We start from the raw sequence: 26,078 nt of genomic DNA on the forward strand, positions 1-26,078 counted from the left end.
AGCAGACCAGGAGGCATTCCCTGGCCCTTTCTGCTCGGTATTCATTTGATTTGTTGGAAGGTGCAATGAGAGCCCAGCAGTGGGGGTGAGGGGTTGGCCTTTCTTGCCAGAAATGTGTGAACCCATCCCGGCCCTCTCTGGCCATGCCCTCTGTGTCTGTACACGCACACGTCTCATTTCTGTGGAGGCCAGGTGGTGGTCTGGGGGTAGCCTGTACCCCTGGAACCTTCTGAGTCCTCCCTGGCTAGCCCCTGCCACCAGCGAACAGGTCCCTTTTTTGTCTGTTCTTGTTTGAGTCCGAGTTCTCCAAGAAGCAGAACTGATAGGGGTGTGTGTGTGTGTGTGTGTGTGTGTGTGTGTGTGTGTGTTATCAAGTACATATGAAATTTATATGTAAGATGTTAAATATATTGCAAAATTATGTAAGTATGTATATAGATAGACACAAGTACATACGTATATACATACGAAGAGATTTATTTATTTATTTATTTTAAAAAGATTTTATTTATTTATTTGAGAGATAGTGAATGAGAGAGAGAACACAAGCAGGGGGATTGGCAAAGGCAGAAGCAAGCTCCCCACTGAGCAGGGAGCCCGATGCGGGGCTTGATCCTAAGGTCCTGGGATCATGACCTGAACTGAAGGCAGACCGAGCCACCTAGGTGCCCCGAAATTTATGTTTTTTAAGATTTTATTTATTTATTAGAGAGAGCAAGCAGGAGAGGGGTGAGGGGCAGCAGGACAAGTAGACTCCCCACTGAGCAGGGAGCCTGAAACAGGGCTTGATCCCGGGACTCTGGGATCATGACCTGAGCTGAAGGCACTTAACTGACTGAGACCCCCAGTTGCCCCTGAAGAGATTTATTATAAGGAATTGGCTTATGTGGTGATGGGGCTGGCAAGTCCAGAATCTACAGTGTAGATGAAGTCTGCAGGCAGTCTTTTTTTTTTTTTTAATAATAGTATTTATTATGTTAGTCACCATACAGTACATCCCTAGTTTCTGATGTAAAGTTCCATGATTCATTAGTTGTGTATAACACCCAGTGCACCATGCAATACGTGCCCCCCTTAATACCCACCACCAGCCTATCCCATTCCCCCACCCCCCTCCCCTCTGAAGCCCTCAGTTTGTTTCCCAGAGTCCACAGTCTCTCATGCTTCATTACCCATTCTTTTTACCCCCCTTCCTTCTTCCCTTCCTTCTCCTACAGATCTTCCTACTTCTTATGTTCCATAGATGAGAGGAGCCACATGATAATTGTCTTTCTCTGCTTGACTTATTTCACTTAGCATTATCTCCTCCAGTGCCGTCCATGTTGTAGCAAATGTTGAGAAATTGTTCTTTTTGATGGCTGAGTATATTCCACTGTATACATGGACCACATCTTCTTAATCCAGTCATCTATTGAAGGGCATCTTGGCTCCTTCCACAATTGAGCTATTGTGGACAATGCTGCTATGAACATTGGGGTACATATGGCCCTCCTCTTCACTACGTCTGTATCTTTGGGGTAAATACCCAGTAGTGCAATTGTTGGATCATAGGGTAGCTCAATTTTTAACTTTTTAATTGCAGGCAGTCTTCTGGAGAATCCTCTCTTGCTGGGGAAGGCAGGTCTTTTTGTTCTGTTTGGGCGTTCACCTGATTTGGTGAGGCCCACCTGCATTGTAGTGGGCAGCCTGCTTCCTTGCAGTCACTGATTTCAGTGTGTCTCATCACCAGCCCCCTCCAAGTGGACACATTAAATTAGCCTCCCAAGCCTCACCCAGACGTTGCGATGCAGCAGGCCTGTTTGGTTTTCTCCTGATGACAAAACCAATGCCTGCTCGCTAGAGAAATCCAGCAAGTCCAGAGAAACAGAAAGAGGAGGAAGAAGTCCCTGGTGAGTCTGCCACACAGAAGAGGCAGCCCCTCACAACACTCTGCATAGGTTTAACCAGCTGGGTGGTCTGATGCATAAAATTTCTTACACTGCTTTTCCCTCCCTTACCTGTATGCTCTTAGCAGCGTTCCAGGTTTTTGGAAAACTGGTAATAAGCAGCAAGCCCTTCTGCATTTTCACCAGGTGCATAACACCAGATCCGTGCACCTCTGCTATTGTTCGTATAGTATCCCCCACCTTATAGTACCCTTCTTCAGACAGTTTTAAACAGTGTGGTCCTTGGCATCTCGCACACAAGTCTTCGCTGTGTCTGTTACCTGAGAAGAGACTCCCAGAACCTGGCTTACTGGACCAAATGATGGAAATACATCTTTCAATTTTGACTCATGTTGCTAAGCATACGGCTTTCCAGACAGGCTACTCCCATTCCCCTTTGCTATAGGCAGTGCAGCAGGGCTCCCGTTCCCCATGGGCACTGGCTGTTCTGACCTCTGGCCTCTAAGGCCATCCTGCTAGCGCCTGGCCAGACCTGCCAACCTGGGCCCCAGGGCAGCTTCCTGGCCTGAAGCCTGGGACTGTGCTGGCTTTCGGTCATCCTGTTGCTGGGACTCGGCACAAGACAGGCACCCACTAAATGCCATCATTCCCTCCCTGCGGCTCTTCCTAGCACTGCCATGGGCCCGCAAACACCCACCTGCCATCCTTGGGCACCACTGCTGGACCCCTCATGAGCAGCTGAGCGTCGTGTTCCCTGTTGCCCTTGTATCATCCAGACGTTCTGTTTGTCTCCGGCTGGCCAGGCTCTGTGGCGCTGGGCTATGATGCTTAGGACCAGGAGAGGTGGGTTCAAGCCCACTTCCTCCACTCCGATGCCACAGTCCTCCCACCAGAATGGACGATTGCAGCTCTAAGCAACATTGCTTCTTCAGGTGCCAGCTCAGCGTCCTAATCACGCTCCTTACATCCAGATATCAGGGCTCAAATACTTGCAGTGCTCAGGTGTGCCCGTGGACGGTTTCGACCGTAGCTTGTCTCTGCGCATGCACTCAGAGGGTGTCTGTTACGGGCAGACGTCTGACCTCACCCAGTTATTGGTTGGCAACAGGAGGAAATTGAGCAGATGATGGGCTCTCTACTTCTGGAAGGATAACATGACTTGGTGAGGGGCATATTTTTTGTAATCTCAATGTTTTTTCGAGATTACTTGCAAGTGAAAGGATTTGGACGCGGTGGGGCTGGTACCAGAGTGTGTGTTAGTAGCACCTCGGTGAGTTTGTTCGTTCCTCTGCCGTCTCTGAAGCTTTAGCAGCGAGCCGGCTGGCAGCCCATCTGTACCCAAGTCCTGGCCTCTGCGCTGCCGTGGACTTGGCCACGCTTCCTTCCACTGTGGGGATCGCCATGGACTGATCCATGAGACATCACGTGGCCAGTGTGAACCATGGTGAGAGTAATGTAATCCTTTTTACCCTCACAGAAGCTGTCTTCAGAGAGACCCAGCTCGGACGGGGAGGGCGTCACGGAGAATGGAATCGCTGTGTGTGATGGAAAAGAACAAGGTGAGTTCTACTCATGCCAAAACCACAAACACCGAAACAAAAAAACAAGAGTAAACAACAAAACATCAGCTGTGGCCAGCTCTGTGGGCTCTGTGTGACAAGTCTCCTTGGAAGTTCAGTGACATAGACAGCATGGCCTGGGTCGCTCGTGGGAAGCGCAGAGAAACCCCTTTGGTTGCTCGGAGCCCCACACATCTTCACCCGCCGTCCTAGTGAACCCTGGCCCGGGTGGGGGTGCACTGTATATATCAACTCCTGGGCTCCTGGCAACTCATTTCCTTACCTGATCTGTGGCTGAAAGGAATTTGCAGCCCGGCCAGCTGGCTGTCACGTGGTAGCAGGTGTCAGAACGTGCTTCCTTTTAAGGCTGAGTAACATTCTATCCTCTGGATGGACCACATTGTGTTTATCTGTCCATCCATCTGTGGACCCTTGGGTTCTCCACATTCTGGCCATTGTGAATGATGCCACTGGGAACGTGGGTATTCGGATTTTGGATTATTTTTTTCTTTTTTTCTTTCTTTTTTTTTTTTTTTTTTAAAGATTTTATTTATTTATTCGACAGAGATAGAGACAGCCAGTGAGAGAGGGAACACAAGCAGGGGGAGTGGGAGAGGAAGAAGCAGGCTCATAGCGGAAGAGCCTGATGTGGGGCTCGATCCCAGATCGCCGGGATCACTCCCTGAGCCGAAGGCAGACGCTTAACCGCTGTGCCACCCAGGCGCCCCTGGATTATTTTTTTCTAAGTCAGCTTTCCAAGCATAAATTATGGCCATTTTAATGGGTATATAGTGCTCTGCAATTGTGGCTTTAACGTGCATTTCCCTAAAGACTAACACTGTTGAACCTTTTTTAATGTGCTTTTTTGCCAACCATGTATCTGATGAAATGTCCATCCAAATTTTTGCCCATATTTTTATTGGATTTTGTTCATATTTACTGACTTCTGAGAGCTCTTTATATGTTTCAAATACAAGTCCTTTATCAATGTATTTTTGCATGTAGCTTCTCCCAGTCTGTGGCTTGACTTTCACTTTCTTTCCCAGGGTGTGGGCCAAGAGAAGGGTAAGATTTGCAGGTCATGGGGAAGTTTTCTTTGAGCAAAGCCAACAGCCTGTGTGCTCATGGCCCCGGGACCTCGGCTTCCTGGGGGAGTGGTCTGCACACCCAGCTCATCTGCGCTCTCTCACTAGAATGGAATAGACACCCCCAGCTCTGAAATGAAGTCCCCTTCCACCACACAGCAAGCCAGGCCACTAAGAATCTTGAAATCCAAGTAAGCTGGACTCTTGTGATACGACAAGGTTCACGCCGAGAGGTCACGATCTCTGCCTTTGCCCGGGTGATTCCCTAACGTGGTCGAGTTAGAGTGTAATTTCAGCTCTCTGCATCGGAAGTTACTCAGGGGAGGGCGTCATCTGTGTCTTCTGTGGGCACATGGTGTGTAATCAAAGCCAGGAAAGCTGTCTTTAAGTGTTGCCCTGAAAGAGAATAACCTACAATCTCAGGTCCCTGCTCAGACGTGGGGCACAGCAGACATGGCCTTGGTTGGTCTCTTTCCTCTTCGGCCATTTCTTCCCTGGCTCCCAGGTCACAGAATGATACAGATGTCTGGATGTATGTCTCAGAGAATGCATCTGTACCTAAAATTCCCCTGCCCCCTTTTCACAAGGACGGTGACCCCAGTTGCTGAGGGAAGTGGATAGTTTAAGTATGTTCTGACTTTGGCCTTAGCTTCTATTCTTGCTGCTCACCCTTGAGCTGTTTGCAGGGGAGAGATTTCAGCACGGCTTCCCTTGTCCCAGGCATGTCATGACTCCGATTTTCCGCAGGCTGCGTGATAGTGTCCGCGCGTCTGCACCGATGACAGTTATGGCTTCACAAGCGCTGGCAGCTAGCTCTGCCTCGGTGGCCCGTCCCTCCCTGCCCGCCGTGCACTCGCAGTGTGTGCCGTTTGGAGCCCTGGGACTTCCCTGCGCTCTGACTTCAGCTCAGAGTTCTGAGTTTTGGGGGTTTCTTCATAATGCTATTACATGTGCTGAATTCGGCCTTCGCGTAGTGAACAGCAGCCACGTATTCTCACGTTCCTCCCTACGTTGGCTTTTTCTTCCATGGAGTCCCTTACTTCTGCTTTTGCAAAAAATTAATCAGGGGTCCTTCAAGGAATTAAAAGTATGATCTCTTTTCTTTGTAGTCAGGGTCCAGCGGGTACTTTCCCAACAGGAGCAAATGCTAGTAGAATTGGAAGTAAATGTAACCTCTTTGCTTTGGGCCACGAGGAAGGACTCTGCGCACTCCCTGAGCTCTGCGAAAGGGGGCCTTCAGGGCCCTATGGGAAAGCCCCCCTTGCAAAGCACGGGACTGTGGTCGCAGATGGTCTCGCGGCTCTTTCGGAGCAGCTAAGAGGGGTCATCCACGGCTGTGGCCATGCTGCAGACCCCCATGACTGGTATAACTGGGGGGAAGGGGCCTTCCCATGAAGATTACAACAGGTTCTTGGTGCTTTCTTTGAAAAGAGGGAGTGGAAGGCCCTGGAAGAGTGTAAGGAGGGCTAGGACTGGCTTTCCTGCGTTGCACACTTCTGTATCACACGAGACCTTCCCAAGACACCAGTCTGGGCACTTAAACAACACATGTTTATTTCTCATGGTTCTGCAGGCTGGGAGCCCCGGAGGGTGCCGCCATCTGAGCTGGTTGCCAGGGAGGCCTCTTCCTGGCCTGGAGATGGCTGCCTCCCCCCGTGTCCTCACGTCGGTGGCCTTTCTTCTGTGTTCGGTCTCTTAAAAAGGATACTAATCCTGCTGGATCAGGGCCCCACCCTTAATGACCTGCTGTGACCCCATCACCAATACAGCCATACTGGGGTTAGGGCTTCAACGTAGGGATTCTGGGGGCACCTCATTCAGTCTGGAACAAACACTGTGTTTACCCAGAAATTTAGCATGGCTTCTCTTCTTTCAGCTGTCATTTCTAGAGAGGCAATAAGGGTGAAAACCAGGTGATGGAGCTTGGGGTGGCACTGAGTCTATGGGCTCAGGGAGCGTGAGAGCAGACGAGGGAGGGCGTGGGGATGTGGGCCTGCACCTGGTATCCCGCTGGTGGTGGCAGAGTGGGACTGGAAGAGAGAACTTCCCTGCCCCCCAAGAGAGAGCGAGTCACCTGTATTACAGGGGGCTTTAGGAATGAGACCTAGGGTTGTAATCCCACCTCCCGAGTCCCCTCTTTCCGAAATTATCCTATGGCTATTTATGGTGTGTGCTTATGGTCATGGACTGAGCAGGAGGGGAAGGAATTCCTGCCTTGTGACATTTTCTAAAGGGGTTGTTACCCTGTGGGTTATAGACTGGGAGGGGGGAGTCACCCTGGAGATGGAGACACCAGGACGGTTGTTGGGGGCTGTGGAGCCCCTCTCCCAGCCCAACTCACTCCACTGTGAAGCTACACTTGACCCTCCCAGCGCCCCGTGTCCTGTGTGGTCTAGAAAGTTGCCTTTTCCCCTTGGCTCCAGGACCAGGCACATGATGGCCCTCCGATGATGGGGATGAGTGACATGTCCCTTTGCAGAGTGGTGGGAGGAAGGATCTTGCCTCCCAGTCCTGGGTGCACTGTCTTGCACACCTTCTGATCGCCGCGAGATCCCAGATGGGGATCCGGAGTTGCCAGATCTTCCAGTTCCCCAAAGGAAGCCAGAAGTCATCATGAGGCACAGTGTTTGTGAATTTGATATAGTGGGCATGACTTTATAATTTAATGCCCTGCAAGCAAAAGCAGACCATAATGGGCTGAGAATTCTGGAGAGCGTAGAGCTGCGTGCGTGTCTCAGGGATGGGCGAGGCTGCTGGAGGGCTTCCCGGGACTGGGGAAGACCCATGTCCACCTTTCCCTCCCTCAACCCCTCCCTGAGCTGGCCAAGGTGTGGTCACACTGCCTCTTTCTATTCCTGAGACCCATCCAGCTCCTTCCAGGCTCACGGCCTTTGTGTTGATTGATGCTCTCCCTGCCCAGAAGGTTCTTCCTTGGGTTCTGCACGGCGGCTCCCTGTCACCTAGCTCCTGGCTCAGTCGCCCTCCCTGGCAGGCTTCCCCGGCCACCCAGCATCCTGCCGCGTCACCCCACTGTGGATCTCGGCACGGGCCTGGCCGCCATCCACCTCACCCGTGTGTGCATGTGAGCATGTGCCTGCGTACACGTGTGTGCACACACGGGCATGTTCCCGGCCTGCTCTGGAACATGAGCTCCCTCAGAGCACCCATTTTCTGCTCTCTTCTGTGTCAACTCCAGCAGCCGGCACAGAGCAGTGCTCAATGAGTGAAAAATGAGGAAAATAAAATTGACTATGATTTATGCTTTATTTTTATTTTTTCTCAGTTAAAGTCTACAATTGAAACACACTTTCTTATTTTCATCGTTGCTCTTGACAGTTAAGAGGAAAAAAAGTTCCAAATCAGAGGCTAAGGGAACCGTGTCCAAAGTCACGGGGAAGAAGATCACCAAGATCATCGGCCTGGGGAAGAAAAAGCCCTCGACGGATGAGCAGACGTCGTCCGCGGAGGAGGACGTCCCCACCTGCGGTAAGACGGAGGTGCCCGGCCGTGAGCGGTGCTCACCCCGCACGTGGCCTCTGCTGGAATGGCCTCTGCTTCCCGCGGGCTCGCTCGAGTCAGGCTGGTGATCCTCAGAATGGCGGGAGATGTACTCCATTTTTACTGCTTATTAATAAAAGATCTTGCAGGGGTTGGAGATGATCTTTGAGGTTCTTTCAAGATGAAAAACAAATTCTTTCTTTGATCCCATGAAGTTTTCCAAATTCCTCTTCACCGTTTCTAAGCTGGGGCACAGGCACGTGCCTTGGCGAGCGAAGGAGGGAGCGTGGAGCATGGGGGTTACGGTTGGCGCTCTCCCCTGGGCTAACGCGGTAAACCAAGCATCGTGGCAGCGCAGCGTGTCTCAGACCTCAGTTTCAGGTGCAGCCCGCTGGGCGACCTCGTCATCAGCCGGTCACCTGGAGTCCTTTCTGAGCGGCTGGCCCCCCACCCGAGGACAGGTTGAGCACCGCGACACGGCCCCGGCCCTCCCAGGGTCCTCATTCTCCTGGCAGAGACGGGTCTGAATGAGGGGTTGCGGGGAGAGACGTGCAGTGTGACCCGGTGACGAAGAGGAGGGAAACCAGGGCAACGGGAGTGTCTCCCAAGGACCCGAATGAGGTGGAGGCGCGGGCAGGGCGGTGAAGTTGTATAGGCGTCCCGTTTCCTCGGCCACCGTGCAGCCCTTCACAGAACAGCCCCAGAAGCTGGGCAACGGGGCTTCTGCCTCTGTTAGGAATTGCGGGTAGGTGCCCGGATACCCCAGCGACACTCACCCCTGTGTCACGGTGAGCATCCATCTGCCCAGGGCATGGGGCCCTTTCTGGGGGATACGCTGCCCCAAGTCCCAGGTGGGCCATACAGACGAAGGTAAAGTAATGCAACAGCCGTCACGCCCCAGGGTGTGAGCTGCACCAGGACGGCAGGAAGAGTTGGCACTGCGGTGGAGGGGTGGGCGCCAGAGCGTGCTGGAGCCGGGCGTGTGCTGCACCCCGAGGGCAGGTCTGGGGGAGCTCCCCGCTCCCTCTGGCCTTGACGGTTGTGGTTCCGGGAACCTGCACGCGTGAGGCTTCAGTGGGCCCAGTAGAGTCACGTCCTTCGTCAAGCCTTGGCCACCCTGGCTGGTGGTGCACTGAGGGGCAGAAGGACAGCAGACGGGACAGGGCTCCAGCGCCAAGGGGCAGAAGGACAGCAGACGGGACAGGGCTCCAGCGCCGAGGGGCAGAAGGACAGCAGACGGGATGGCTCCAGCGCCGAGGGGCAGAAGGACAGCAGACGGGACAGGGCTCCAGCGCCGAGGGGCAGAAGGACAGCAGACGGGACAGGGCTCCAGCGCCGAGGGGCAGAAGGACAGCAGACGGGACAGGGCTCCAGCGCCGAGGGGCAGAAGGACAGCAGACGGGACAGGGCTCCAGCGCCGAGGGGCAGAAGGACAGCAGACGGGACAGGGCTCCAGCGCCGAGGGGCAGAAGGACAGCAGACGGGACGGGGCCTAGCGCCGAGGGGCAGAAGGACAGCAGACGGGACAGGGCCTAGCGCCGAGGGGCAGAAGGACAGCAGACGGGACAGGGCTCCAGCGCCGAGGGGCAGAAGGACAGCAGACGGGACAGGGCCTAGCGCCGAGGGGCAGAAGGACAGCAGACGGGACAGGGCTCCAGCGCCGAGGGGCAGAAGGACAGCAGACGGGACAGGGCTCCAGCGCCGAGGGGCAGAAGGACAGCAGACGGGACAGGGCTCCAGCGCCGAGGGGCAGAAGGACAGCAGACGGGACGGGGCCTAGCGCCGAGGGGCAGTAGGACAGCAGACGGGACGGCTCCAGCGCCGAGGGGCAGAAGGACAGCAGACGGGACAGGGCCTAGCGCCGAGGGGCAGAAGGACAGCAGACGGGACAGGGCTCCAGCGCCGAGGGGCAGAAGGACAGCAGACGGGACGGGGCCTAGCGCCGAGGGGCAGTAGGACAGCAGACGGGACGGCTCCAGCGCCGAGGGGCAGAAGGACAGCAGACGGGACAGGGCCTAGCGCCGAGGGGCAGAAGGACAGACATGAATTTGTTGATGCTGGGTGCTATTTCCTGTCTGCCTCTGCCTTTCTTGATGCAGCGAGAAGCACTTGGTGGTGTGGGACTGTTTCTCCTTTTGGGTTGGCCCCGCAGGGGAGTTAGGGATTAAAAATGGAAAGAGGGAATTATCCAACAAAGGGAACTGCTTTTTTAGCTTCATTTTTGGCTTTTTTTTTTTTTTTTTTTAGGTTTATTTATTTGAGAGAGAGAGAGAGTGCACACGTGAGCAGGAGACGGGCAGAGGGAGGGGGAAAGAGAATCTCCAGCAGACTCCCTGTGGAGTGTGGGGCTGACGGGGGGCTCAATCTGAGCCGAAAACCAAGTGTCAGACACTTAACCACTGAGCCACCCAGGAGCCCCTCGTTTTTGTCGTTTAGACTGCTCTAGGTCAGGAGAGGAAGTAGAAATGCTTTCATGAAAAGCAACATTAACGTGGAAGGCCAGGTAGACACTGGGGTCCAGACCTTCATTACAAACCAGAACACTGAGCCCCCCAAGGCCGTGGCCTGCTCGGGGCCACACTGCGGGGGGGCGGGGGTGCCAAACTGACCCAGCTCTGCCCCCGCCTTCTGCATCCGCCCGCGCATGACCCCTCATAGACAGCCTTGCTGTGCTGGTGAGCAGGCCCTGCAGGAAATGCAGTTGCTGGCACTTGCGTGGAAACACAGGTGGCTGCCCCGAGGGCAGGAGGGGGAATCTGGAGCCCGTAGCTGCACACGTGTACGTTTCTACCGAATAGCTCAGGGGACAGCTTTTGCCTCTATCAAGAGAACTTTCAATGTCCACAAGATTTTAAGGTTGTCATCTAGATCTTCGCTGGGTCCCGGGGCCAGAGAAGGGCCTGTAGAGACAGGAAGGGGGATGACTGTTCTCAGTGATTCTGGTACAGCTGCAAAGTTGTAGGCAGAAAATGTCAGCGGATAAAGGCCCGAGACACCCGCCGTCCCAAGCTGGGGCCATGCGGCCGCAGCCCCTGGGCTGTGAGCAGAGCCGAGTGGGCCCGGCCGGAGGGGCCATGCTGCTATGCAGGCAGAAGAGAGCTCTCGGGAGTGACTGAGACCTGGGTTCAAATCCAGCTCTTCCATGAAATGTAGCTGGGCATGTGGGCCTCCAGACGCATAATACAAATCCTGTCAGGGGTAGGAGATGGTTTCTGCAGGCATTCCCACAGGGAGTGGGGACGGGGCAGTGGGTCCCCCGGCCAGCTGACTTCCAACCCTGCTCCTTCCAGCCCTGAGGCCTGGCAGTGATGGGGGGCGTCAGCTGGGTCAGCGCTGCACACAGCCACGCGCATGCCGTGGTCTGAGACGCGCGCCAGACCCCTGAGCAGTGGAGGATCTTCTGTTGGCCCTTGTCTGGTGCTTACGAGTTTCTCTGTAGACTCGGGAAACGCATGTCCTCTTCCTCTCTGCTGTGTCTGTCCCTTGCTGGACCAGCGCACTAGCCTCCTGACCGGCCCCCTCCTTGGCACCCTCCAGGCCACCAGGTGCGACCTGCAAAAGCAGGGTCCTGTGCTGAAACCCGAGTCTCTGCGGCTCGGTTCAGAGCCTCTGACAGTCTTTCTCAGCCCAATTCTGCAGCCTTCTCTCCCGTATCCAGGATGAGACTCAGAACTACCTTGCACCCCAGCCGTGCCCCAGTGCCCAGCACTGAGCCTGGCAGGCAGGGCAGCTCAGCCGGCTCGCTGACGGAATCACCATAAGCAAAATGCACTACCTCCCAGAGCCTCGGGTTCTTCCTCCATGAAACGGGCTCGTACTCACCTGGTTTTCCTAAGGAAGCTAAAGATAAAATTGTGAACACTAAGCTCAGTGCTTAATAATTAAGTCATAATTTATGCTCAGTAAATGTTGCTGTGATGACTCGTTGGTTCACCTGACGTACTTATTTTTAAAAACCTGAGCATGCACACGTATTCAAGGCAGCTTGAGGGCAGTGCCGGTGCGTGGCGTGGGTCGTAAGAAATACAGGAGCGGGGTGGAAGGAGCAGTCCCGGGGCTCCGGCGGAGGTCTGCATGAGGCAGCATTAGCTGAGCTAGCTGCAGGGCCCCTCCTAGCTCGGCTGCTCTTGACTTTGTGAAGTTTTCAGCAATAGGGTTCTTTAGGGGACCTACAGGGAAGTTCTATACCTCTGACTTTCTATCACAATCTACCCCGCAAAAATCAGGCAATCTTCAATCAGGGGGCGGAAAGCATTCTTGGTATAAGTCACCGCGCCGGGACGTCAGCGTCCTTGTTCTTGGGCACATGCGCCTGTTGGAGGACAGGCCCCTAAGATGGCCAGGTGGGGTTTGGGTGCCCGGGGGGGACAGGGTTCGGCCATTGGCAGCATCGTGACCTTTGGTATCCGTGGCCCCCCTGGGATGTCTCCTCCCAGCTGATTATAAACCGAGGCCTGCCAAGTGAATCCAGCCGTCACACTGGAATAAGACGCCTCTCGAGAGCGGGACCAGAGCCTGGCAGGCAGACAGCACGTTTCCCGCCCCACTGAGGGGAACTCGGTGGACGCTTAGCCCTACTCCCGCCTGTTGGTCTGCAGCTGCTTGAACTTGAGAGCTGCTGGGGCTGAGGCCCGCGACGCCAGAGCTCCAGACAGCTGAATGTGCGAGTGTTTGTGTCTGCTACCCGCTCTGTCCTGGTGTTTGTTTAATCTCGGGCCTATAAACTTACTTTTCCAGCTCTAATGAAACCTTGAAAACCTTGAGCCTCCTGCCATGGTTTGGCGAGAAATCTTAGAATTCAGAGCAAGAATCATCTCAAACATCAAGCTGACTTTCCCAAACTGCAAAGATGCGGCAACATCCCACCTCACGGGATGGGTGGGTCTAAAAAGAAATCACATTGCATTGAAATTGCCTCACGCGGTTTGTGGGACTGCCCCAGGCGGGTTGGTGAGCTTGGGGTGGGGGTGCGGTCCTCCCTGGAGGAGCCCTGGACCTGGAGGACCCCGCTGTCCCTGCAGTCTTCTGTCCCCGAAGTCCGCCAGCCTGGCTGCACTCTGGCACCACCTGGTGGTGTGTGTGTGCTTGAGCTGAACTATGCATGAGGCCCACCCGCTCTGCCCCCGTGTCCAGGGGCATGGGAACCCACCCCGTGACTCCAGGCGCCTTAGTTGGGCTGGCTGCCATTTCCCTGTGCTCCCAACCCAGAAGATGGGAATTTTAGGCCCCCCCTTTCAGAGAAGAGCAAGGGGCAGTGAGCCTGGCAGTGGAGGCCCGTTACCATGGGTTTTCCTGTTTGTAGAAACAGGCCTCTCAGCCACTGTGATTTTCTTTTTGCTTTTCCCTTTTGGGAACTGAAAATTAATCTGAAAAAGGCATTAAAATATGGTAATTCCCTATGATGTCATGCTCTAAATAAAACGAGGGTTTGTCCAATATAATCATTCTTTTTGTGACTCAAACGTCAAGAAATTCATAGCATTGGTGACTTTGGGTCTGGTGCGGTCAGGGAAGAAAAGATCCTGAGAGTGTCTTGACCTGTTCCAGAGATTACCATCCCCTTGACTAGTAGAGCATGCTCGGGAACTGCTCCCTCCACACTGCAAAGGGGTACACCTGAGCCAGAGTGTCCCCCAGTGCCGACTTCTACGATAGAAAGTCCCGTGCAAGCTTAAAAGGAACCTGGTCATTGTTATCAAGAAGTCATCTATGCTCTTAGGCCTTATTGCCCAAAGTCCTCAGTAAATGTCTGAGCATCTCCCTTCCCCATCTCCTCGTACATTAAGGCCAGGCTCCTACAGTAGTTTCCAAGACTCCTATCATCCGGTCATTGGATGTTTCAAGCCTTCGTTTCTCGTGCTCCTTCTCCTCCAGGCCCATAGAAGTCCTTGCACCTTGGTGAGGGCGCCCTGTCCCTGAACCACACGGGCATGGGTGGGTCTCCCTCCCGCCAGCCCCAGGCACAAGGTCTGGCCATGTCCTGGAGCCCAGCACATCCTTGTGAACCTCGCCCACCCATGTGACCTCAGTTCCTGGAGATCAGCTGTGTGCAGCCCAGTTCCTCTTAGATACGCCATCACGTCTGGCTCTAGGCCCTGCGTGTTAGTCACGCTCGGCGTACACATGATGGATACAGCTGGCAGTCCTCTCGTAAACATCAAAGAGGGCTTTCCTTGTGCTTCGGTACTGACAGGTGGTTCTGTGAGCACAGGTGTCCCTGGTCTGACGGCCACTATGTGGCTCAGGTGCTGTCATTGACTGTTTTTAAGTAGAACTTTTTTTTTTTTAGACTGAATGTATGAGAATGACACCATTTACAAATGGTATTTTACGGAGTGACAATAACTAGTCTCTCTCTGCCATTTTCATTTTTTTTAAAGAGTTTCAGGGGGTCGCCTGGGTGGGTCAGTCAGTAAAGCGTCTGCCTTCAGCTCAGGTCATGATCCCGGGGTCCTCGGATCTAGCCCTGCATCGGGCTCCCTGCTCAGCGGGGAGTCTGCTTCTCCCTCTGCCATTCTCCCTGCTTGTGTGCGCGCTCTCTCTCTCTCTGACAAATAAATAAAATCTTTAAAAAATAAAATAAAATAGCCTCAGGTCAGGTTTTGCTGGGTGGCACCAGTCACAGATCAGGAGTGACCCTCCCCTTCACAGAGGAGCCCTCTCAGACCCTGATTGGATCCCAGCCTCTCTTCTCCTCCCTACACTCTCCTAAATGCATAAAATACAAGGAGCTTGGGTCCCAGGCACTTGAACCGATGGGCTGGCTTCTCCCCTTTTTCTCTGATTTTACAAACACAGCAACGTAGGCCCCACATAAAGCTTTAGCCCCAGGAGACACCGCGTACCTTGCATTTAGGGGTTATCAGTAGAATGGATGTCCCAAAAGCCAAAGGAAAGCTTCCACTTCATGTGTTCAACTCGGGAATTCATTGAGCAAATATTTATCGGTTGTGTAGAAAGCATCGTGAAGCCCTGTAACTTAGCTGCGTGTTCGGGGTTTTGTTTTATGGGATTGCATAGCACGTACCCACTGCTAATGACGTGTGTAAGACGCAGAAACTGTGTTAGAGACGCAGAGAGAAGCAAAACAAATCCTCCCAAACCCTTTGAAAGGCATTATAAAAATCAGAACTGGGGAGGATGCTTTGTGTTTTGTTTTTGAGCGGTGAGCGTGGGTGTGCATGCACGCGGGTCCGCCTGCGGGAACTGAAAAGGCGGCTGGATGACTCCAGACATCCTGGTTTTATTTCTTCCCTCTTGACCTGAGTTTTCTGTGTCGTGTCACTGCCTTCCTCCGTCTCGAAGGCAGGGGGCAGTCTTCCCCTCGCGTTGTGGAGTGGGCGCCAGGAGCAGCCGCCCTGTGAAAGCAGCTCCCCAGCCTCGTTAGTTCACATTTTGTATGTTTGTCTGCTCATTTGTTTGTGACAAACGAGAGCTATCAGGTTCTCATATTGGAGATTTCCCTTTTTAGAAGTGAGGATCATTGTTCTTATAGTTCGATCCCACGTACAGGGGTACACAGATCTCCCCAGAGCGGCGAAGGTGCCGTTCAGGGTCAGAAACATGTTTTCAGACCCAAGCCTTTCGATCTGGGTGGGCTTCACCCGTCCAACAAAGTCCTCAAACTGCGGAGCTCAGGGGCTTCTGGGGTGGGCTGTCTGCCTGACGAGGAGCCCGCAAAGCTGGCTGAAGGTAGCGGCCAGGCCATGGGGCGGGGGGGTTGGTTTCCGTGCACTGACCGTGTGCCGTCGGTCCCCTCGCAGGCTATCTCAACGTGCTGTCCAACAGCCGCTGGCGGGAGCGCTGGTGCCGAGTCAAGGATAACAAGCTCATCTTCCACAAGGACAGGACCGATCTCAAGACCCACATCGTTTCTATTCCTCTCCGCGGCTGTGACGTGATCCCGGGCTTGGACTCCAGACACCCCCTGACGTTCCGACTGCTTCGCAACGGACAGGAGGTGGCCGTGCTGGAGGTAAGGTGCTGCCCGCGGCCACACTCAGACATCCTTCCCCGGGCTACCGTGGCTTCCGGCTGTGGCCTTCGTGCCCACCGTGGTGGCCTCTGCCGGCCTTTTCTGTCAACTCCTCCCTGTGCCGGTGCCCGTTCTTACCACACGGTACAGGCCGCCCTGCGCCGGCCCACCACCTGGCTTCCTTTCCTCTGCGTGCCTCTTTGTGGAGAAGAAATAGGCGACCCCATACAGCGCACTGCTTTTTAAAAGCAGCAGAAAAATAACTCGTTTTTCCCCTAACTATGGTGCACCTGTGAAACAAGGGTATTTCTTTAACTTGCCTTTTGGAATGTTCTTTAGAGACGAAACAGGTGTTTTTAGACAACCTTACAGACTGGCTTGTGTGCCATTCCCATAGAAACCGAAAGAACACCTTTAATTCTGAGGAGTCCTCCGCTTTGCGTGCATTCGTTCTGTGCCTGCCTGCTTTACTGGAACGAATTCTTCACTAAAGCAGAAAAGCAACTGAAACCGGTTTCTTAGCTGTCTGCTGAGACTGCCAATGTTACTTTCCATCTATTACACAGTTTATTTTCTGCCCACTATTACCTCAGACCCCCTTTTCTTTATCTTTTTGTTATCATGACTCAGACGCGAAGACTTGCACACACACGCACCTGTGCACAAGTGCCAGGGGTGTGAACTTCCAGAGTTCGCGGACGTGGGCTACGTCGGTGGCAGAAACGGGGCTGTGTTAGGTTTGCTGCACAGGCTGGGCACCCCATTACTCAGGTGTGGGGCCGGATTCTAATGGACTGTGGGGATAGATGGACAGCAGCAAGCCTGGGGCTTGGGGCCAAGGTCAGGGTGGCCTGTGAGGCCGTCTGGAAGGTCTTGCTAGCAGGTAGGAGTTCCTTTCAGAGACTCTTTTCACAGAAATGACTATTTTTGGGGGGGGCAGGAAAAGACTGGCACTGGAGTTCTTCATCCCACGGGCTGGTAGCCTGCGAGGCTGGATGGCCAGGATGGACGGTGGCCGGCTGCGGACTTATGGTGCTAGGACCGCCTGGGGTCTGCACATCTGGGCCCTAGTCCTCCTTCTGCCCACACTGGCATCACACCATATCTTTTTGTCTCTCTCAGCTCTTTGATTCACCTGTAAAACATGAGTGTTGGGCCAGAGTCTGTGCGAGCTTCGGCAGACCTGGGAGGGGGAGCGAGGGGGGGGAGGTCTGAGTTGGCCCGCGCCTGATCCCAGAGGGGACAGAGGGAAGACCCCAGGGCGGCCTGGTGAGGAAGGCACCATTGTGCACCTGCAGCCGGCAGAAGGACAGGCCCCCAGTCCTTGCGAGGGAGGGCAGCCCCTTCCTCCATGTCCGGGTCATCAATCACACACGCAGACACACGCACACACACATGCACACACAGATACACGCACACACAGACGTGTGCGTGCACACACACACACGCAGAGCCACACGACGCCTGACACACACAGGCAGCCCTGCCCCGGTCAGTCATGAAATGCGGTGCACCAGCCAGTAAATTTAATCTGCATGTTTTCTAAGGTCATTTTAACTTCTACTTTGAGATAATTTCAGCATTTCAGGAAAGTCGTGATAATAGTAGAAATAATTTCCGCGCACCCTCCATCCCCACCCCCAACAGCAGTGTTTTCCTGTGTGAGGGGTCTCTTGTGCTCCCCCTCCCCCATGTCTCTCCTTCTGTGTGAAGTTTCTGAGAACCTTTTATAGCCGTGTTGCCCTTTTATCCCTCAATACCTCATTGCGAATTTGCTGAAAACAAAAGCGTTCCCTTACCAAAACCGGAATATAATTACCAAAATCAGGAAATTAACATTCACACACCTCTGTGATCTGGGTCATAGATCTGCATCGGCTTTCCCGAGCTGGACAGTGTCCCTTGCAGGCAGGAGGAAACCCTGGGCCATGTGTCGCCTCAGCCGTGGTGTCTTTCTCCGGCTGGCTGGTTTCATGGCGCGGAGACGTGCAGAGGGTACAGACCACTTCCTGTGTAGAGGCCCCTCGATCTGGGTGCATCTGCTGTTGGGCTCCAGGTGGGCTCCCCGGCCGGAGCCCGTGAAGGCAGTGGTGGGTGTTACAGCATGCCCCGCCGGCAGGCGCACCCGTCACCTGCCCCACAGCCAGTGGTGTTAACTTCGCCCCCTTGGGCAGGGTGTCTGCACAGCTCCCCGCTGCACACTTCCTGGGCTTTCCTTTTGTCTTTAAAAGCATCATGTGGGAAGGTACTCTGAGACCGTCTGTGTAAGTGTCCTGTTATCACCCACAGCTGCACCTGCTAATGTCACTGTCCACTGATGACGTGCACCTGAAGCAGCCATTACTTAAGCACCTGCCCGCTTCTCCCTTCTCCCCCCCAGGCCTCCTCTTCTGAGGACATGGGCCGATGGATTGGGATTTTGCTGGCCGAGACGGGGTCCTCCACAGATCCCGGGGCCCTGCACTACGACTATATCGACGTGGAGACGTCTGCAAACGTCATCCAGACAGCCAAGCAGACCTTCTGGTAAGATCTGTGCGAAGTGGCCCTTTTCTGTCACTAGTTTTTTAATGTTTTGTGTGTGTAGACTCGGAGAAGAAAACAACTAAAGACTCTTGCTTTCATATTATATTGATCCAAACTCTGCTGAAATATCTGTCATTTCCTCCCTCCGTGTTTTCTCTTGGAGCAGGGGTGGAGAACTTTCTCTGTAAAGTTCAAGACAGTAAGTATTGTTGGCTTCGGGGGCCAAACGTTTCCTGTTGAAACTACCCACTCTGCCATCACAGCCGCAGACCGTGGGTGAGCAAACAGGTGTGCTGTGTTCCGATAAAACTTTATTTGCAAAAACAGGCAGGGGACTGGATGTGGCCCATGGCCTTAGATCGCTGACCCGTGGAGTAAGGGGACACTTCTGCAACGAATGATTTACATCTGCTGTAAGGAGGGCTGAATTTTCAAGGTCATCAGTCATGTGCTTTTAAAACTTAAGTTGTGGTTTTATTTTTAAAAAAGGCTTGTATGTATGAAAACGTTGACGAGGAAGATAATTGGACGCAATTCTCAAGGTTAGGTCCACAGACCCCGAGGGCACTGGAGACTCAGGCAGCCCAAAAGGCCAAAACTGGCTTCCTAATAGTACTGGGCTGAGGCCTATGCCCTGGGGCTGTGAGGGGGAGGGGCACTAGACGAGGGGGAGGGAACTTGGGCTCTGGGCCTGCGTGGTATTAAGTAGGAAGTCTGGACAAGGGCTCTGTAACATCTCAGTGCCTCAGCCCCCTTTGTAGAGACCAGGTGAGGGGAGGCGGTGTCCGGGGCAACATCTGGAGCTTCCTCTGGCCTCGTGTGTCCAGTCCCGGACCCCTGCGTCTGCTTCCCTCGTTGGTAGAGTTTGTATTGGAGGCCGAAGACAGGTGGCTCGAAACAAAGCAGGGGTTGGAGTTGTACCGTCTGCCTGTGACCATGAGCATACCAGCCGCTGTGGGCAGGCCCACCGGAGCTCTGCGATGGAGAGACCCCGTGTCCGCAGCGACACTGGCTTGCCTACCCTGAGCTCCACCGTCCAGTCTGAAGGCGCGTGCGGTGTGCGGGGAGCTCGAGCAGTCTCCAGTGCCTCTCGGGTGCTGCTGTAGCAGGAACATTTAGTGCTTGGCTGGAATGCTCCAGGCCAGGAGAGGCAGCGTGGGCTCCTAGGAGGGATCGAGCCCCATGTTACACCCGAACCGGGGTGATAGCCTTGAGCACACGGATTAATTTCTGTACGACTCTTCCAGAAAATCTCCAGTGACAGTAGAGGTTTCCTGAAGTCTAGACTCCCCGTTCTTATGGACCGTCCTTTGTGTCAAATCAGGGTGACAGAGTCAAGTACTGACTCTTCTGTTCCTATTCATTATTCTTCCATAAACACACCCTGTCCCGTTGGCCACATGCACATGGATTACAGTGAACCCCCTAATCATTCAGCATATGCAGCAGACGAGCACATTTAATCAAGCGGCTTTTTAAGAAATGTAATGTCCATAAACCGGGTTTTGCAAAATCTCCCCATCTGGAGCGACATGAAAGAAAGGAGTTTGTGGTTTTTAACTGCTTCCTTGGAATTTATTAGATCACGGAGCCGCTCCTCGTGCACGTGTGTCTTCAGCTGTAATCAGCCAGCGAAGAACCCCACATCAGAGCAGCCCGAGTAACAGTATTTCCCCCAGAACAAAACAGCCTCTGCTTTCCAGAGGAGTGGAATATTAATCGAAACCAAATGTGGGAAGGTCCTGGTTTTGAGAAAGGAACGTAGATTGCAATATTGAAAAATTATTTGTTGAAAATATGTGCATAAGAAGTTTATGGCTACAAGAATTTTGGCTACCTCATTAAAATCTTTATAAATGTTAGTTAGCAATAGAAGTCATTCTTGTTTTTCAGTTCTCTAGCTAAACATGCATATAAAACTTGAGAGAAGAAATTTAACAAGTAAATGATGTTCAAAATATAAAATATGGCAGCTTGCCAGGGTAATAAATGTCCTGAGATTAAATTAATTTTTGCTTTTATGCAAATTGGCAGCCAGTTAATGAATCCTTTCAAGGTCGTCAAGGGGAGTGTCTGTGCACTGGATATGTCTGAGGGGGAGAGGACAATGGTATATTTTGGGAAGAAGGCAGTAAAAGAAAAAACAGTCATTTCAATTCTCCTGAGAGAAGTGGTGTATTTAGGAATATCAGTAACAGTAAACAGTTGGAATCTATTTTCCCAAGGCCTAGCCTATTTTTAAATGAGATGCATAGATTATATGACACAAGGGAAACATTCTGAATTTTTTTCCTGAAACTGTTTTCAAGCGACGCCCCGTTGGAGACCTGTGAGTGATCTATAGTCAGAGTGGTGGAGCTAGAAGGCCGTGGATCAGTGCGGCAGAGAGAGGGCAGTGCACAGACTGGGAGGGACCCATTAACCTGAGTCGCCATCTCACGGGAACCCCTTAAAACAGGGATGAACCTCGAGAGTGTTGTGCTGGGTGAACAAGACAGAGGCAGGAGGACGCGTTCTGTCGGATGCACTCCTGTGGCTGATCCACAGAGGCGGGAGGCGGGAGGCAGATGCGGGCCGGGGGTGGGGAAGCGCTGGGCGTGGAGGGTGGTGCTGGCTGCCCGGCCACCTCAATGCACTTACTGCCCCAGAACCGTCCACTTAGCCGTGAAAGACGGTAGACCTTACGCTGTGTTTTCGCACAGTACGTGCACTTCCTCTGAGAGGCTTACATTTTTAACAAGTGGCGTGGACTCTCTTACCTCGTTTCCACTTTTATATGTGGTTAAAACCTCTGTTGCACCCAGCAGAGGATGGGGGCCTGGTCCCCAGACGGAGGTGCACCTGCTACCTAGGGCCCAGACACCTGTGTTGGGGTGCAGGTCCCTCCGCAGAAGGCCCAAGCCTCTTCCCGCTGGACAGCCTGTGCGTCTGTGACCTCGCTCATTCCCACGCCCCGTGACTCGCAGCGCCCTGCTGGTGTCCAGTCTGAGCTCTGTCCTGCCCCGGTGCTCCCCGCTCCATCCTGGTGTCCCTGCTCCGTGTGCACAGTGCCACACAGCCAGCCTGTGACGGTCCCCGCTGCCGGGGCTCTGGACGCCCGGTCAGTGACCACCGAGTGGGGTGTGCGTCAGCCGTGCACATGGTGCCTCACCCCCAAATCCCCTCAAATGAGACGTTTACATTAGAAAAACTTAAATATATATTTTGAAACAAAAAATCCTCTGTTGTGGCAGAAGACTTACATACTTAAATTTTTCTCTTTCCTTCTTACATGTTCCTTTTCTACACATTTCCTTTTCCTATACATAATTATCTGTATTTTAAGTACAGAATAATCCTATAGGTTTTTGTCCCTTGCTGCACACATTAAAGAGCCTGTGTGAGGCTGAATTGCCGTGCCTGCCTTTGCCCAGCAGAGGGCGTGCCTGCACGTGGAACGGCGGGGAGGGGCCCCCTGGACCTTAGGCTCCTCTGCTTCTCCAGGGAACCGGGGGGGCTGGCCTCGCCCCAAGACCTCCTCCTTCCCTGTCTTGCCCTCACCAGTTTCATTTCCTCCCATTTTTATGCATCTAGTTATCACAGAAATGTAAGATCGTGCAAAGAAACACGATTTTTAAAAAATATTATTTTGGGGGGCACGTGGGTGGCTCAGTTGGTTAAGCATCCAACTCTTGATTGAAGCTCAGGTCTTAATCTCAGGGCTGTGAGTTTGAGCCCCTCACTAGGCTCCACGCTGGGTGTGGAGCCTACATTAAAAAAAAAAAGTTTTATATATATAATTCCAGAGTATTTTAGTTTAGTTATTTAATTATTTTAGTTTATAGGAAGTGCTCTCTGGGTTCTGTCTTCCCTGGGCACTGACATCTCCCACTTCTAACAAACATAACTTCACGAGTCAGCCACTGGCAGGTCCGTGCATCCAGCACGCATTGGCCGAGAGCCTCCTGGGCCTGAAACATGAGGTCCAGAACGAGCAGGAGTGACCACGGCTGTACTCTCCTGAGGCTGACATTCTGGGGGACGTGCTAATCACAGGACATGTCAGGTGGCGATGAGCAGTGCACACAAGGAATGGCAGGACAGTGACTCCAGGGCATGGGGTGGGGGGGATGCTGCCTACTGTGGGGACTTGGGGGGGCTCTCACGGGGAAGTGAATCCCCACCGGGGCTGGAAGAACCACAGGGGCTCAGGAGGAGAGCTGCTGGGCAGAGGGGACCGTGGGGCAGTGGGTGGCCGCAGAGCCCTGCAGGCCACGCAGGGCTGACTGCTCTGGGAGCGCCGCGGACGCCAGTGCGCTGTGAGCGGAGGGTGACCCCTCTGGCTGGTCTCCTGGAGACACACACTGGCCACTGTCAGCCTCCCCAGGTTCAGGGGCGGGAGGTGAGTGGCATGGAGGTGCGGTGCTTCGTGTCCAGCGTGCATTACCACCGTCCTTGCCACCGTCCTGCGGGGCGGCTGCTCTCTGCACTGTCTTCGGCACTCTCCGGACACCCCACTGCTGCTGGGGTGCCGCTGGTGCTTCCGGCCCCGTCACCTCCAGCCGGGCCCTGAGCGTGTAGCGGGACTCAGGGAAGAGGGGGTTGCTTGGGGGCGACTAACCCACTTCTTCTCCCGCAGTTTCATGAACAGACGTGGGATCTCAGCCAACCCGTACCTGGGGAGCACCACGAACGGCTACGCACACCCCAGCGGCACGGCACTGCACTACGATGACGTCCCGTGCATTAACGGCGCGGTGAGTGTGCCCTTCTGACGAGGGTCTGGGCTCCGGTGCGTTCGAAGTGGGGCGCTGGGAGGACGCCTGTAACCCGGGAGCCCTGACTTGCGGCCAGGAGCCGAGGGCTGTCTGCCGTGCTCTGGGGTAGGAGGCAGACTGCGCCCCGTCCGTCCTCCGCTTGGTTTTGACCAGCTGTTCATTGGCATCTGCACAAGCCGGTAACCGGACGCCGGGACCCCGTCATTCAGTGTCCTCATCATCACTTTAGTATCTCCGCACGGCCCAGAATACCAAGCGGAGGGTAGCGCGTTAGCGTCTGTAACTCGATACATCAAAAGAGAGCACAAGAGAGGTTATCGCTCAGCAGTCGGTGCTTGGAGAAGAGCTCCGAGAACTCGCATCACAAAGGAGGTGTTGCCACAGCCCTGGCTGTACTGCAGGCTCCCTGGGCCAGGCCCCGTACCGTGTCCTGGGCCACCAGGCGTGAGGCCCACAGAGTCCACAGGCTCACGGAGAGGCACTCAAGAAACCAGCCTCCCATTGGTCCCCCGGTATTAGGTGGGCTTAAAGTGGGCATCTGTCAAGATCTGTTTCAAAGGTTGGCAGAGAATGTGGTGATTGTTGGGTTTTTTTTTTTCAAACTTGGAAAGTATGTTAGATTTTTTTTCTTGCTGTTTTGCTCACCCATTCTTTTCTCAGTACTTTGATGGATGTCCCCAATCAGCTCCCTGTTTTCCGTGGTCATAAAATCCACACCTGCCCGAGGCAGGAACCGGGGGACCACGGCCTTCTTGAGGGAAGTGTGGGGGTCAAGCAAGGACTCCCGGAGTCAGAAATAGAAGCAGACTGAAAAGGTTTCTGTGGTCTGGGTCAGAGGTGGCCAGCCAGTTACCACATACTGTATGTCATGTGTCCCCAGGGTCTTGGACATCTTGTCATGGGTATCCTTCTCCTTCCACCCCCTTGGGCCTGCCCTGGGGTTCCTGCAGGGATTTGTTCACAGGCTCCTTGCTAGAGGCCTGCCTACCCTCTCTCCCTCCTTCCCGATTTTCTGCACATCCCCCAGCACCCGGGCTCTGCACTAGGGATAATGGCCTTCTGGTCCAGCAGGGCTGCAAGTGCGGGGGGAGGGGAGGTAGAGCAGAGTGAGGACCGGACCTGGCAGGCTCACATGAACATTAGGGGCCGTGCTGGGATGTGGGTGTGGGGTAGGAGCAGAGCCACTGCACAGCCCTGCCCTGGCTACAAGTCCCCCAGATGGTCTCCTGTCTGTGGCCGAGGTGGTCAGGGCTGGGGATGAGTCCTGCCCCAGTGAGAAAACGCGAGCTCCTGGCCCCCATCCGCACCTCCACCCTTCCCACCAGGGTCTCCAGAGTCTGAGGGGCTCCCGTGCCATGATAGCCCCAGCCCTCCTCCCCTGAGCACACCCACTTACGGAAGGCCGCATGGTGACCTCCGTGAGAGTGGGATCTCGAGTCGTCTCTGTGCGTCCTCCCAGGAGTGAGCCCATCCAGGTGGTCCCTGGCTGTCCTGGCTGCTGTTGGTTCTGGGCGACCACCAGCTCCTCTGGAGCAGGCGCCCTCATTGTAGGCCCAGCCACCAAACTCATCCCCACGGAGCGGTCTGCTGCTCTGGGCCCTCGGCCTCGGCCGCCAACCGCACTGGACAGACAACACACAAACCTGTGTCCGGACCTTCCTACCTGAAGGCCCCGTATGCCCCTTTTCCTGAAAGGGTTTTCTCCCTCCTTCCTTAGCTTCCACACACAAGCCGCAGGGCGGGCTGAGCGCCTGGACAAGCCCCGGACCTGCACGGGCGCTACCCCCCGCCCCCCCGCCGCCGTGCCCTTAGGTGTGGGTCATGCGGGTTCAGGCTGTCCCCCGGAATGAGCTTCTTCAGTGCACGCACAGCGTCCCCTGTCTCAGAGATAAAACTCCGCCATTCTGGAAGGGCTTTGCATTTAGCAATTGTTAGCAATTGTTCCTGTACATGGATGGCGGCGTGGAACAAGCGAGGTCCTATGCACAGTGTTTGCGGCCTGCTGGCTTAGTGGGGGCTTCCTTGAAGCTCAGGCTCTCCTTCCACTGGGCCCGTGCACACCGGGCTCCATCACCAGGCAGCTCCTCCTTTGCCAGGCCTCCTTTCTTGGTGTCATGAAGCTGGTACTTTCTGAGCCCACACCTGACATTTCAGCAGCGTATCGACTTCAGTCATCCCCAGGGACCCCCCAATGCCCGCACCAGATTGAAGTGAGTCTCCCAGAGGACCTCCTGATGTGCTCTTAATCTAGAAACCTCTATGTTTTCTAAGTGCTCCATGTGGCTTGGTCCTCTGGTATCTGGGAGGTTTTTGTCCATCCTGGGCACTTAAACCACCCTGGACAGCTGTTGCAGGCCATCCTCGTGGAGCCATCCCGTCTGGGCTTGTGCACGTGGGCCTCTGTGTTTAGATGGCACGAGGGTCCCCGCATCACAAAAATAGACACCTCAAAGTTGCTGCAAAGGGACGGAAGTGCTCCTCACGTGAGATTTCAGACTGCTCCTATTTTTGTAACAAAAGGCTGTAATTACAGTCTGGCAGAAGGAGACGCTGCCAGAAGGATATAAAAATAGGGTAAAATGAGCATAACATAGGAATTAATATTTCTCTCTTTTTTTTGTAAATGCAAAGCAATTTATAAAGACCTTTAAAATGGAAAGGGCTCTGGCTGTGGTTGTTAAGTTTAGGTTTTCATTTACGCTTTAATGTCCATGTTGCGAAGTGGCTTGTAGCTATTTTAGTCCTTTGTGAAAAGGTTGTCTGCTGAGACGATGCCATTATATCAGTTATAT

General features: G+C 54.0%; 1 protein-coding gene across 6 annotated transcripts in view; it reads left to right on the forward strand.

Annotated features, from left to right (window-relative positions):
* AFAP1 (actin filament associated protein 1) overlaps positions 1-26,078 on the forward strand; it is a 149,523-nt gene that overhangs the window by 106,017 nt on the left and 17,428 nt on the right. For all 6 annotated transcript variants that reach the window (XM_026485913.4, XM_026485914.4, XM_026485916.4 and 3 more), the window contains 5 exons: positions 3,364-3,445; positions 7,867-8,016; positions 15,792-16,003; positions 18,384-18,529; positions 23,148-23,265. In XM_026485913.4, coding sequence (XP_026341698.1) covers positions 3,364-3,445; positions 7,867-8,016; positions 15,792-16,003; positions 18,384-18,529; positions 23,148-23,265 — 708 coding nt within the window. The remainder of the gene's footprint in view (positions 1-3,363; positions 3,446-7,866; positions 8,017-15,791; positions 16,004-18,383; positions 18,530-23,147; positions 23,266-26,078) is intronic.

This window comes from Ursus arctos, unplaced genomic scaffold (genome assembly GCF_023065955.2).
Source record: "Ursus arctos isolate Adak ecotype North America unplaced genomic scaffold, UrsArc2.0 scaffold_9, whole genome shotgun sequence".
NCBI classification, from domain to species: domain Eukaryota; kingdom Metazoa; phylum Chordata; class Mammalia; order Carnivora; family Ursidae; genus Ursus; species Ursus arctos.